The sequence below is a fragment of the Emys orbicularis genome, chromosome 14, assembly GCF_028017835.1.
Source record: "Emys orbicularis isolate rEmyOrb1 chromosome 14, rEmyOrb1.hap1, whole genome shotgun sequence".
NCBI lineage: Eukaryota > Metazoa > Chordata > Testudines > Emydidae > Emys > Emys orbicularis.
In genome coordinates, this window is record NC_088696.1 from 30,622,979 (window position 1) to 30,638,299 (window position 15,321).

A 15,321-nucleotide genomic window follows, 5' to 3' on the forward strand; every position below is an offset into this window, starting at 1 on the left:
TGATTCACAAGTTTTATATATGGGGCCTGGTGCTCATATAAGTCACACTCGTATAAATCAGGAATAACTCCACTGAATTCCATGTAGATACACTGGTTTTACACCATAGTTTCAGCGCACTGGAGTTAATAATCGATTGCAAGGCAGTTATGAGAAAGAAGCCTTAAAATGAAACATCTTTTTAAAAAAAGGAAGCACTGGATTAAAAAACATACCAGAGATTTAAGCTACATATTTTTGCAAAGCTGATCGAGGATTAATGACAGAGGGAGTTCCTTATGGAATGCATAGGGTATAAATACCTCCCCCTGATGCATATAGTGGGTCAATACCTCCACCCTACTGGTTTGCCATCTTCCTGTTCCTACCTTGGCTCTGTTCAGGTAAGTCCATCTCCCTTTCTCCTCCCTTCTAATCAGATACATGTGGGACCCGTAAAAGAGCCCCATCCCCTTTTTCTTACTGACCAAAGACCCACTGCATTCAGGTGTGATGAATTTTTGCAGTTGAAGTATACAAATAAGTAAGTATACAAAATAAGTGTTATTTTTTGGGGAAAGAGAAAATAATAAAACCAGGGCGCAAGCCACCATAACATTCTTCAGTACATAGGATACACTTTTATAGTACATAAAAAGAATCGAGCCATTATTAAAATTCTTATTACATTAATCCTTGTTAGTTATTGCTTTTTTATTTTTACATGTAAAATCATATTTTATATGAAAAAGAAAAACAAAGCTGGCTTCATTCAACTCCGCAATAATTTGTGAATTAATGGAAAAAATAAAATGAGTTTTGAAGAATTAAAAGAAGGTTAAATATTAGGAAATAACAGCCATTTCAAATGTAAACTTGAAAATAGAAAAATGAAAAAACAACTGGGCCTAATTTAATATTTTAACAATAAGATAAAAAAGCTGGAGTATTACTGTTTCTAATGTAAGATAAACCAGAGATGTTAAAAATTATTTATGTACAGTAGAACCTCCAAGTTACAAACACCAGAGTTATGAACTGACCAGTTTACCACACACCTCATTTGAAACTGGAGGTATACAATCATGCAGTAGCAGAGATGAGACCAAAAAAAAACAAAAAAGAAATAAAGCAAATACAGTAGAGTATTGTGTTAAACGTAAACCACTAACAAAAAAAAATAAAGGGACAGCAGCATTTTTCTTCTACACAACATAGTAAAATTTCTAAGCTGAATTAAGTCAACGTTCAGTTGTAAACTTTTGAAAATACCGTAATATTTTGTTAAGAGTTATGAACATTTCAGAATTATAACCAACCTCCATTCCCAAGGTGTTTGTAACTCTGAGGTTCTACTGTACAACATTTTCTCATACTTGAGACCTCTCTTTTGAGGCAAACATGTGAACTGGTTGCTCTGAAAGCCTTTCCAATTTTGCCTTTATGCATAAAGTGACATCAACATTTGCAGTACAACACTATATTTTTTGTGGTGAATACTATAGTTTCAATAAATGTTTAAATCCTAATAATTTTGGGCAGATTAGCTATATCAAATAGGATCAAAAACTGGATTAAAAATGTACCTTCTAATTTTCGGATGCGTGCAGCCCTAATGTCAAGAAGATGGACATACTGTTCAAGTTTTAACTCATAATCTTGCTGTAAACCCTCCATCTTCTGCGTCACTGCTTCAACTTCAGTCTGAAAGAATATTAGTAAAGATAGTATATTCTGATAATTTATCATATGTGGGGGAAAAGGTGTCATTTCCTTTTTTTGGCTGAGTTAAAAAATATAATATTAACAGAAATATTCTAAATTATGTACAAGGACAGATGTCAACTGTTGAAATTGAAGAATTAATTTTGGGGAAAACTGGACAGCTCAGGGGACTAATAATGGAATATAGATTAGGTGAATTAATATCAAATAATTTCTTTTAAAAATCAACATTTATTGTTCCAAGTAGCTGCAATAAGAATAGTATCCCCCTATTGCTTAGGAGAGCAGAGATTGTGGTACTGTAGTGACTACAGACTGGCAAATACTGACTTTTTAAGTGCACTCATTCTTAGGCTTCTAGATCACCTCTAGTCAGCCCAGATTGGTAGGGGAAGAGCTGTTACCACTTTTGTATACATTATATACCACAGTTTTAGAGTGGTCACCATTTCTTTGGCACACACCATGGATTTACAATGACGACTAATAGAAAAAAAATCATTTAAATTCAAGATTGAATCCATATTTTGAGACTATGCAAAAATAGCAACCATTTCCAATTAATTAACACAACGATCTATTCTAATTCCAATAGAAATAGACTCAGGCCTTGTCTACACCATGGGGTAATGCATCCTATGGGGGTTGATTTCTAAAGCGCAAATATGTTGCGTATTAAATGGTTTGTGTGAACTCTGATGGTGTGTTCTACAGATTTCCTAATGTGCTTTAACACTGCTCTGTGTAGTCAAGCCTCATTTTTAACAATAGTGATTAGCTATTGTTTCAGTTTAATGCTCTAATGTTGCATTTCAAATTTTTATGGGTTTAGAATGACATCCATTATGTGAACAAGGTCTGCAGTTCCAGAGATGAGTTTGCCAGAGGAGGAGTGAACAGAGTAGCTGACTGGGCCAGAAGCTTTGCTTTGCCTGTACATTTCAAATCAGAACTCACATATGGCTGCAGATAGGCTTGTATTCAAGGAATGAGCTAGCAGAGGAAGCTTACAACCATGTGGATCCTGTGGACTAAACCGAACATTGCAGATGCAAACAGGCTACGCTGTCCCTGGCTATGGAATGTGGATTTCATCCACTCCCACTCCTCTGAATTTCACCCTTATAGCCAATATTTATCACAATGGGAAATCTCCCAATGACCTCAAATATATCAATATTTAGTTCTTTATGCGGAAAACTTCCTGAATTCACACGTCTTAACCACTAATTCAAATTTCTTGATAGTAAAAAAAAGTTAAGGTGCTGCTAATATTAGTATTTTGTTACAGGTTATTTTCCACTGCGAACAGTTTAGTACCTGATAATCTTTGTTAATTTTATGCTGCACAATTAACATATTCCGTGTCTTTTCAAGTTCTTGCACTGTTTCTGCATGTGTTGCTTGAAGCTCCCGCATGGCGTATTCCATGTCTTTATGGATGTCATCTTCTATTTTCTCTAAAAAGGTAAGGTCCCCATTCTTCTGCTGTTTGCGAACCTACAAGAAAAAGTTTGTTTGTTTTCTTATTGGAGAACAATTTTGCAGTACAATTAGGTGTTTGCTTGCATGTTTTAATCTACCGTGAACAAGACACTGGATATTCAGTCTTATTTTGGCAACAAAATAAAAGATAGGACTAATTCTGTGAGTTTCCAAGTGCCCCCTGCCAGAGCATGGGAGAAAAGATAGTTCAGCACCTCTCAGGACTGTGCACTATCCTATATTTAATTGTCTATCTGGAACCAATGACATCACACAAGATACCTAGAAGAAATCAAATATCTATTCATCAACTGAAATTAATAAATTTCTACAGATTTACTTTAGGGGAGGGTTAGCTCAGTGGTTTGAGCATTGGTCTGCTAAACCCAGAGTTGTGAGTTCAATCTTTGAGGGGGCCATTTAGGGATCTGGGGCAAAAATCTGTTTGGGGATGGGTCCTGCTTTGAGCAGGAGGATGGACTAGATGACCTCCTGAGGTCCCTTCCAACCCTGATAGTCTATGAATCATTAATGACAATGACTTGATGACTTAGCAGTAAGAATTGAAAGATAACATATGGTCTTTCCAAAAATATGTAAATATTTTGGTAACATGAAGAATCAGCCATATATATATTTATGGAAAAGATAAAAATAACTTTACAATTGTCCTTTACATGGCCCAAAGCTGTACAGTTTTAACAAAGCAATTGAAAAGACTTGATACAGAGGATCTGAAGACTTTTGCCAAGTTGAAAAGATTCAATCTATTAATGCAACTGACAAGAAATTAAGGCAAGATCTTAAAAAACATTAGTGTCAAGTTCATCTCCTAAATCCTTATTTAGGATCCAATTCTTAAATTAGATCCTGCATCCGCACAGAGCAGTTATTAACTTTAAAAGAAGTGCATCCATATGGATCTCCTGGCAGTACAGGAACCCGGGGCAGCTACATATGACAGTTTCCCTGACCCTGTGCAGTTCCTCCATCTTTACTGGACATCCAAAGCATATTAAAGTTCCAGGGTGCTTGGCACTTTTGAAAAGCAAGACAACTTTCATAAGTGCCTAAATACAAAATTAGGAATCTAATGTTCAGCATCCATTTTTTTAAATCTTTGTCTAAACCTGCTTCTCCAAAATTGGTTTCTGATTCTTTGTAGTATGAGAAATCCGATCCATGGATATCATGATCTTATTATGACATAAGTATCATCCATCATAAGAATGTCAAGTATCAGAGGGGTAGCCGTGTTAGTCTGAATCTGTAAAAAGCAACTGAGGGTCCTGTGGCACCTTTAAGACTAACAGAAGTATTGGAGCATAAGCTTTCGTGGGTGAATGCCCACTTCATCAGACGCAAGTAATGGAAATTTCCATCTTCTACAGCCAAGCGCTGAGGTACAACCGCATCTGCTCCAACCCCTCAGACAGAGACCAACACCTACAAGATCTTCACCAAGCATTCTCAAAACTATGATACCCACACAAGGAAATAAAGAAACAAATCAACAGAGCCAGACGTGTACCCAGAAGCCTCCTGCTACAAGACAGGCCCAAAAAAGAAACCAACAGAACTCCATTGGCCATCACCTACAGTCCTCAGCTTAAACCTCTCCAACGCATCATCAGTGATCTACAACCCATCCTGGACAATGATCCCTCACTTTCACAGACCTTGGGAGGCAGGCCAGTCCTCGCCCACAGACAACCTGCCAACCTTAAGCATATTCTCACCAGCAACCACAACAATTCTAACTCAGGAACCAACCCATGCAACAAACCTCGATGCCAACTCTGCCCACATATCTACACCAGCAACACCATCACAGGACCTAACCAGATCAGCTACAACATCACCGGCTCATTCACCTGCACGTCCACCAATGTTATATATGCCATCATGTGCCAGCAATGCCCCTCTGCTATGTACATTGGCCAAACTGGACAGTCACTACGCAAGAGGATAAATGGACACAAGTCAGATATCAGGAATGGCAATATACAAAAACCTGTAGGAGAACACTTCAACCTCCCTGGCCACACAATAGCAGATGTTAAGGTAGCCATCTTACAGCAAAAAAACTTCAGGACCAGACTCCAAAGAGAAACTGCTGAGCTCCAGTTCATTTGCAAATTTGACACCATCAGATCAGGGTTAAACAAAGACTGTGAATGGCTATCCAACTACAGAAGCAGTTTCTCCTCCCTTGGTGTTCACACCTCAACTGCTAGCAGAGCACCTCACCCTCCCTGATTGAACTAACCTCGTTATCTCCATACTGATTTATACCTGCCTCTGGAAATTTCCATTACTTGCGTCTGATGAAGTGGGCATTCACCCACGAAAGCTTATGCTCCAATACTTCTGTTAGTCTTAAAGGTGCCACAGGACCCTCTGTTGCTTTCATCATAAGAATGTCACTCCCAGCACTGATACCTCCCTCTACCCATAAACCCTTAACAAAACAGAAAGTCACTAGACATCTTTTTAAAACCCATCCAACGAGTGTTTTGTACCCAAAAAGGAACAAGTGTTAGAGATTCTTTAAAGCTGATTAGGGACTTGGCCAATGCTACTGATTTTACATGGAAGGTGCTTATATACTATTGTTATGGGGCCCAGTATAAAACCCAAAAATTCAATCAATCAGCTAATCCCAATGTAATTTGTGACTTTGATTTTATAGCATTTGGATTATTACAGTTCTGAAGATGATGTCATCAGTGTAAATTTAATCAGATGAAGTGCTGTTAGTCAATTCTGCATTATTACAGGCTCATCCAAAATATTCAGACTAATGAAAATACAGAGTCCTGTCAAGTTCAGCAAAAAGGATTGCATGGATGTCTCATTGAAAACTTTGAAAAATATTCTATTTTAGATACAATTCTAATTATGTTATTATTTACTTTGTTTAGATTTCTTTTTAATCTTGTTTTATTCTTTAGGATTAAGGACATCTGAGAGGATTGCTTTTCTACTGTGAGGGCATGCTCATGCACAGGTATATTTATCACCTGTTTTAGTCAACACATATATATGGGCCATTAGACAGGTTGGTGAGGAGACATGAGTTGGAATATATTCTGAGGAGGTCTTTATTATGGGAGCTGAATCACATATTAGTTAAGACAGAGTTATTATTCTTGTGGTGCTTTCTATGCTTTAAAAAAAAAAACTGGTATGACACCTAAAGTCCAGGTCAAGTGATTCTTCTCCCCCACTTTTTTTATTTTAAATAAAGAAAATCTATATGCATAGAGTTTTAGTTGGAAGAACTTATTGGCTTTTCACCCAAAATCATAATCCTTTACATTGCCTCAGCCACAGACACTAGGGTTTTCAATACTAGTGGGATATTAATACTTTTTCTATTCCAGTCTTAAGAAAAAGTTTAAAATAGTGATTTTTTTTGTTGGGGGATCTTTTGATTTTAGAAATGATATTTATCTTTTAGAGTCCAAGATGGATCATATATAATGTAAAAATGTGAATCTTTTAAAAGAAAAAAAAAATCAATAAAAAGGATTCGCCTGAACACAGGAAACAATCTTTTCCATTCATTTATTCTCTTTCACTTCATTGCAGTCTTGTTGTAAACGACAGAATTACAAACTATGTGCAAGAGAAAAAATGCATTTTTCTGGTTCTTTTATAAATAAGCAGGAACAGGTGTTCAGGCACCGGAGAGCATCTTTTTATCGTGCTTTCAGAGCTTAACATTTTAGTTTGGAGTATACTTCCATTGCCTTCAAAATTAGTGAGCAAAAAGTTGTTTTTGATCAGCACTATAATAGGGCAAAGAGATAAATAAAAAAACAGCAACTCTTTTCACTGAAATAAAAAAAAAAAAGGTAAAGTTTTAAAAGCAAGTGTCTGCCGATCTGGTCTAATTCACTTTTGATGTTATTATGAAATATGTACATAACCTAAATAAATTTCATCCTGCCATCTTTTCCTCTCTCCCTTCTGCTTTCCTGTAACTGGAGAGTGACATATGCACATGTACGAACAAGAAGCATTAGCTACTAAAAGATGCACAAATGATTCACCTCTTGAAGAGGCATTGTGTAGAGAACATGCAAAAGTCATCAAAGAGTTAAAAAGTAGAGTGGGACAGATCAAAACGTGATCAATTTCTGTATAAGTTACCTTTATAAGCATGAGGGCTTCACTGAGTTCTGCCATTTCAGTATCACTCTCCTGAAACAGAAATAGTCAATAAAAGGTGTTATGAATGTGTGAATGAATAATGGAGAGATACATTCAGAATAACATGGTGCATTCTCACTAAACATGACACTTTGCCTGATATCATGAATAAATAAACTCCATCATACTTCTGCATTCTTTTGGTTTTGCTTTTAAGAGTATGTGCACTATGCATAAAACATAGAAAGCTTTTTTTGGTCATTTTCTAAACAGAAAAAAGTTTACCTTGGTGAAAAACTTCATGCGATTTTTCAGTTCATCTAGCTGTTGCTTGTGTTCCAGATAATGCAATTGCAGTTCTTTGTTCTCTTGGGTCAGCTTCTCATTTTGGTCTTATTAAACAAAAAAACAAACACCATACTCCATTTAATCCAATATAACTCAAAAAGTTGTGATACTGATTTTCAAATCTACTTCTATATAATAAATGCATTTTTAAATATTTGTCCCCTATTCCTTATATGTAGGAAGTCATATTGTCTTAGCTAGTTGCAAGATGAGGTTGAACATTGGTTTTCTTGACCTGGTAGTTGGAATTAATATAGGGAGGGTTGTTCTTACTGACATTAAAGCTCAACTCAATGCATTAAAAAAAAATCTACATTTAAAAAGAAACATACTGAAATACAGAGAAACCTTGTATCAGAGGGGTAGCCGTGTTAGTCTGAATCTGTAAAAAGCAACAGAGGGTCCTGTGGCACCTTTAAGACTAACAGAAGTATTGGGAGCATAAGCTTTCGTGGGTAAGAACCTCACTTCTTCAGATGCAAGCTTCTTCTTGGATCTGAAGAAGTGAGGTTCTTACCCACGAAAGCTTATGCTCCCAATACTTCTGTTAGTCTTAAAGGTGCCACAGGACCCTCTGTTGTTTTTTAGAGAAACCTTGAACATCATCACACTAAGTATTTTCAACCATTTTTGTGTAATATCCTTAGTCAACCATTAACTCATCTGGCATGGGGTGTAAAGATTTCCCAAAATTATCCACTAACATGCAATTAAATCCATATCAATAGCTAGCAAGCTTTAATAGGAATTTTGCATCAGTAAGGATGAAGTAAAGAAACTTCAGGATTAGGCCAAATGATTTTAAATCAATTTAGTTCTACCAGTGCAACTTTTCTAATATAGACCAGTCCTAAATTTAAACCCTTTCCAAATTACTGAGGTTTCTGAGACACAGATGTAGAAAATGTCTACCACTCTCTTTGGTTTATTGCAATGTTTTCTATAATGTGTATTCCTCCTCCCTTGACTATCTATTGAGGATCCCAAAATTATATTCCCTCATCCTTTGCTGTAATATTATAAATTCATTTTACTGGTTAGAGATACACAGTCAACTTGATGTGCAAGCATTAGCTTTTGCAATTTCCATGTGCACTAATAGGAGTTGATTGGATAAAACGCTACACATTTAGTTGAGAGTATATCCTTCTCCTTTCAAGAAAATAGTCTTTGACACCCTCTTAATGCTAAGACCTTTTTTGTTAACCTCAAGACATGCTCCATAGCTTATCTATATTTACAGAGTTGCTTTTTAGTTCTGAGGACTAAACTCAGCAGATACCAGAGTTTCTAGTTCTGAAGGTTTCAAATACTGGCATTTTTCTGTATTTATATGACACAATCACTAAAATTAAGGGAACTCATCAGCTAAATCAACTTTCCTATACACAGCCATCTCAACCGATATGCCTTTCAACCGAAAAATCATAATGGCCAAACATACTCCCTCCCGCTACAAAACACTCACTTTCAATTGCAATACAGAACCACTAACCATGGTTTAATTCTCTACAACCATGGAGAAAACATGGTGTATGGGGGGGGGGGGGGTCAGCATACACTCCTCCCCAGGCACATAAATCCTGTGGTAGTGGCTGCACTAATAGCAACAGCAGCAGCACGTAGGCCTCCTTCCCCCTAACACAAGCTGTGACATGAGCTGTCTCCGTAGACTTAAGACGACATCATTGCATCAATTTACATTTGGGTTACTGCTTAGAGGGTTATCTTCACAACTCTAAGTGTTACGGAAACATTATCTTTCTTAAGCAAAAGCTTAAACTTGCGGGAAACACATGGTCAGGAAAGATCCACCTCATGAAAGTGGGTGACAGGACTTTTCAAGCCCTTATATACTAATTACATACAAACAAATGAAGTTAAATTAATGTCATTTAGGTTGCAAAGTCAAGCACTTGAGTTAAGAAATATGCCATATAGTGCTCCCAAAGGAGGGGGTTGGGCCACTGAGACTGTTCTGGGGGTGAAGGGAGGGTTGTTGGGAGAGTGCCCAGCCCAGGTCTCTCCCACCCTCCTGGAGAGACTGTCTACTCCATGGATTCCTTGTGCAGTGTGTGTGCTATTATTACTTCAGTACCAGTAGGAGCCCACCCTTACATTAGAATGTTAATGTTCCGTTCCCTTATTACTTTGTCAGGCTGCCAAAATTTTCCTGAACAATGCAAGTGACAGAAAGGAAGAGGTGATTTGCAAAAGATATGCTCTCAGAATTATTTTGGGGACATTCTATGCCTTATACAGGAGGTCAGTCTAGATGATCAGAATGGTCCATTCTGGTCTTGGAATCTATGAATTTATGAAAAAAGTTTCTCTCACCCAAATCTGAACAGAATCTCATGGATCAAACCTAAGTGATTTCTCAGACCCACTCCTTACTTCTGAATTAGCAATAATCAGCAGTTTCTGCCAATCACAACAGTCTTGTATTCAATATTTTACTTTTTCAAAATTATGTCCTTCCAACACAGAATTATTTAACAGCTTCTAGGAGAATATTTTGGCAAAACAAACAATTTTCAAAGTTCTTTTGTGCTAATATCCTCAGCTGTAATCAATATACACATTGTGCTGATCCAGGGGTCAGCAACCTTCGTCACGCGGCCCATCGGGGTAATCTGCTGGTGGGCTGCAAGACATTTTATTTATGTTGACCGTCCACAGGCATGGCCCCCCGGAACTCCCAGTGGCTACGGTTTGCCGTTCCCGGCCAATGGATCTCTGAGATGAGACTGGAAGACTCTTCATCCTGTTCACAAGTGCCACAAATAGTGTGAGGACAATCTAAACAATGTAGTCCTGTTCAAGTAGAATGCTAACACTTTCCCAGCATCCAGTGTGTGGAGTTTCTCCTCTCCTTTTTGAGCATGAAGCTTAGGGAAGAAAGTTGGTAAATATATTGCTTGATTGATGTGAAGTGAGAAACCACTTTGGCGAGAAACTGGATGAAGGCGCAAGTACACCTTGTCATTACAGATTGTATACGGTGTTACAGATACCATAGCTCTCAATTCACCTACTCTCCTAGCCAAGGTAATTGCCATCAAAAAGGCTACCTTCATTGAGAATGGGGCAATGAACAGTTGGCCAGCAGTTCAAAAGGAGGACTCATTAATTTTGCTAACACTAGTTTTAAGTACCAAAGGGGAAATATATCACCAGGTAGAGGATCCTAACTGGTCCAGACCCTTCAAAAACACAATTGACATGGGATTATAGAAAAGAGAGCAATCATCACTTAGAGGGTGAAAACCTGAGGTAGCTGCTAGGTGAACACTGATGGAACTAATGGCAAGAGTTTGTTGTGTCAGGTATAACAAAAACTTCAGCTCATATTGTATTGAAGCCTGGACTGGGGAAACCCCTTTTTGCTGAGACCAGATGGAGAATCTCTTCAATTTTGATGGATAAGAGTTCCTAGTAGAAGGCTTCCTATTATTCAAAGGATGTTTTGAACAGATCTCCTCCTGAGCTGTTAACCATGGAGCATCCAGGCTGTAAGGTGAAGGGCCTCTAGGCTGGTATGGAGAAGGCAACTATAGTCATGTGAGGTCAGGTCTGGGTCTAGTAGTAGTGTCAATAGAACCCTGGCTGAGAGGCTCAGCAGAGTACAAAACCAATGCTGGTGAGGCCATGTCAATACTATAAGCATCACTCAAGCACAGTCCTCTAACATTCTGAGTAGGAGAGGAATTGAAGGATATGTATTCATGAGATTATCTTTCCAGGAAAGCGTCCGTCAGAGACCCTGGATTATGAGCAGATGAATTCTCTGTAACTTGAAGTCTTTAAACCATGATTTGAGGACTTCAGTAACTCAGACAGAGATTAGGGGTGTATTACAGGACTGGGTGGGTGAGGTTCTGTGGCCTGCAATGGGCAGGAGGTCAGATTAGATCATATGTGGGCAAACTAAGGCCCGGGGGGTGGCCCGGCCACGAGCTCCTGGCCGGGGAGGCTAGTCCCGGCCCTTCCCCCGCAGCCACACCGCCGCGCGGGCCGCACTCTGGCCCGCTGCTCCTGCTGGGCAGCGTGGGGAGTGCAGCTGGCTCTGGCTGGGTGTTGCGGCTGCGAGCTCCTGCTGCTGGTAAGGGGGCGGGGAGCGGGGGGTCCTGGGGGGGACAGTCAGGGAGGAGGGGGCGGAGGTTCTGTGGGGGCAGTCAGGGGATGGGGAACAGGGAGAAGTGGGAGTCCCGGGGGGCCTGTCAGGGGGTGGGGATGTGGATAGGGGTCGGGAGGGCAGTCAGGGGACAGGGAGCAGGGAGAAGTGGGAGTCCCGGGGGGCCTGTCAGGGGGTGGGGATGTGGATAGGGGTCGGGAGGGCAGTCAGGGGACAGGGAGCAGGGAGGGTTGGAAAGGGGGTGGGATCCTGGGGGCAGCTAGGGGCGGGGGGGTCCCGGGAGGGGCTGGTCAGGGGAAAGGGAACGGGGGGGGGGTTGGATAGGGTGTGGGAGTCCCGGCGGGGCTGTCAGGGGGCGGGGGTGTGGATAGGGGTCGGGGCTGTCAGGGGGCGGGGGTGTGGATAGGGGTCGGAGCAGTCAGGGGACAGGGAGCAGGGGGGGTTGGATGGGCTGGGAGTTCTGAGGGGGGGCAGTCAGGGGCGGGAAGTGGGAGGGGGCAGATAGGGGGCGGGGGCCAGGCTGTTTGGGGAGGCACAGCCTTCCCTACCCGGCCCTCCATACAGTTGTGCAAAGTTTGCCCACCCCTGGATTAGATGATCATGATGGTTCCTTCTGACCTTAAAGTATATGAGTCTCTGAGAGACCTGCTCGTGAATAAAATTGATGACACTTCCTGTCGATGCAGATTGCAAACAGGTCAACATGGGGAATTCCCCACAGTTAGAAAATGAACTTAACTGTATCTGAGCAGAAACCACTTGTGGTGACTTGTGAAAGACCTACTCAGTTGGGTCTGCTGGAGTGTTCTGGACAGCTGGAAGGTGTGAGGCTTTGAGATGGACTGAGTTGATACAAAAGTTCCAGAGCAGCATTGCCTCTTGGCAAAGAAGGGTCCATCTGGCCCCTTTCTGTCTGTTCACACAGAACATGGCTGCTGTATTGTCCATAAATACTAGTAAATCCTTTCCCTTGATATGGGGAAAGAAGATGTGACAAGCTACATGAATGGCTCTCAGCTATCTTATATTTGTATGGAGAACTACATCTTCCACCTGATCATAGCCCTTGAGTCTACAGAGATTCCAAGTGGGCCCCCCAATCTAAGAGCAGAAGAGTCTAAAATAAAGTCAAAGTCAGTTAGGTGGAAGCAAATGGAATGCCTACACATACATTGGATAGGTCTATCCACCAGTGAAAAGAGGCTAAGACACCAAGTATATGGGCACTCAAACCACCATATGCAGTGAACGATAATTTGGGGAGTACACAGAACTCAGCCAGCCCTGCAGCTTCCTAAGACGAAGCCTGCCATGTCAAACCACATAAGTATATGTGCCCATATGCTTCAGAAGGAGGCCACTCCGCCTCGCTACACCACTTAACGGCTGAGGGCCGATCAGCAGAGGATTAGCAATGTAAGTCAGTAAGGAGTCTATAGCGAGCCCTCTGGCTGGGGCAGGCAGCAAACAGTGACAAGCTCAGTCCTCTGGGTGGGGCAGAACACAAGCAGTCTGTGGCCCAGCTCCCTGGCTACGCAGATAGCAAACAGTCAGGCCTAAGTCCCCTGGCTGGGGCAGAACAAAAGCAGTCTATGGTCCAGCTCACTGGCTGGGGCATACAGCAAAAGAACGCAGGCCATCTGGCCTAAGTTGGGGAGGCTGCCACCCCAGGGGTGAGGTTGGCAGCAGGGGGTATGGGGAACCTGGCCCATCCTACTCCACCGGATCTCAGCCCAGGACCTTAACAGTGGCGGGGAATACCTCTTGAATCAGCCTCTCACCAGCCAGTCATCCAAGTACAGAACACTAGAGCTCCTAATTTCCTCAGGAACACAGCCACAAGCTGTGTAAAAACACACTGAGCTGCAGAGAGGCCAAATGGCAGGACTGCAAACTGGTAGTGGGATCAGTTGACCATAAAACTGAGGTATTTCCTGTGGCTTTGATGTATTGCTACATAGAAATGTCTCTCCTTTAAATTGATGGCAACATACCAGTTGCCAGGACCCAGGGAGGGGATCATGGAAGCCAGAGTGACCATGAAAAACTTTATTTTCTTTAGATATCTGTTGAGCTCCTTCAGGTTTAGTATTGATCTGAACTCTCCTTTACTTTTTAGATTAGGAAGTAGCAAGAATAAAACCCCTTTCCTCTGTGAAAAGGAGAAACTTCTTCTATGGCTCCCAACAGAAGGGGAAATTGTACCTCCTGAAGCAGAACTCCTTCATGAGAGTGGTCCCTGAAAAAGGACAGAGAAGAGGGGCAGAAATAAACTGAAAGGTGTATCCCAATTCCAATATAATTAAAAGGCTAAGAAGCCTGTCATCAATCTGCTGTGAAAAAGCATTGGTCCCTCAAAAGGGAGATGCTGAATGGTTCATTGGACCTCCTGAAGAAGATCAATAGCCATGAATATCTATGCATTGTAATGGCCAATGCCATGGCTCAAGCAGTAGAATCTGCAGCACCCACAGCAGCTTGAAGACAGGTCCTGGCCACCATCTTTCCCTCATCCACCACAGCTAGAAACTGTTGCCTGGCCTTCTCTGGCAACTTGTCCATACATTTTAAAACATTGTCCCAGAGGGAGAAATAACCCTCCAGTAATTCTTGGGGATTAGCAACCCAGAGTTGTAGTTCCGCTGTTAAATAAACTTTCCTCCCAAAAAGATCAAGCTTCTTTGCATCTTTGGATTTTGCAGTAGACTGCAGCAGATTGTTCACGTTCAGTACTGAGCCTGGTACCAGGAGCAGCTTCTTGTGGCTCTTGACAGGAAGGATTGTGGATACCTACTGGAAGATGCAGAGCAGGGAGGGTGCAAAGACGATCTGGAGGCAGGTGGAAACCCCCCAGGGTTCCAATATGGCCAGTGGTATGGTCCCAGAACCCAATTTCTTACAGCCTAAAGGTCTCTAGTGGCAGGCCAATGCAGAGCTTCCACTTGATACCAGGGGTGAAAACCCCTCAGAGAGGAGTGATGGCTAACGTGATGTGGCTGACACATATACAAGCCAACTTCTGACTCTGAACCAGATTCATCTGACCAACGAGGTGCAGCACCTTTTGGTGCCAGAGATTAGTGTCAGGAGTCCACAGAGGACAGCACTGGAGAAATCATAGCTGATTTGCCTCTTAACATTATCAGATATGAGGGTGTACTAGATTGCCCAGAGGGGCCCTCGGTAATGGGTGCTGAATGCTGGTAGTTGGCAAATCTATACAAGTGTCCATTGGTACTGGGTGAGATGTTTCATGACCTGCTGGTGAAGCCGGTACCAAGAGACTCAGCAGATTACATGCTGCAGCATATGCCTCTGGCCCTGATATAGTCTCTTGCTGCTGAGTCAAAGATGACAGCGCTACTGAACCAGCTGGTGCCATGAGGTCAGTCTCAGTGGCCTGTACTGGCACTGGACCCCGCCTGAGGTGCTACGTGCAACAGGGAGTGCCTCGGATTTGAACAAAATCCTCCATCTCGGCTTGGTTG

General features: G+C 41.5%; 1 protein-coding gene across 1 annotated transcript in view; it reads right to left on the reverse strand.

The window, feature by feature from the left end:
• RPGRIP1L (RPGRIP1 like) overlaps positions 1-15,321 on the reverse strand; it is a 125,524-nt gene that overhangs the window by 68,956 nt on the left and 41,247 nt on the right. Inside the window, exons 11-14 of the mRNA XM_065416580.1 lie at positions 7,633-7,739; positions 7,348-7,398; positions 3,025-3,204; positions 1,566-1,683 (exon numbers count right to left, since the gene is read on the reverse strand). Coding sequence (XP_065272652.1) covers positions 1,566-1,683; positions 3,025-3,204; positions 7,348-7,398; positions 7,633-7,739 — 456 coding nt within the window. The remainder of the gene's footprint in view (positions 1-1,565; positions 1,684-3,024; positions 3,205-7,347; positions 7,399-7,632; positions 7,740-15,321) is intronic.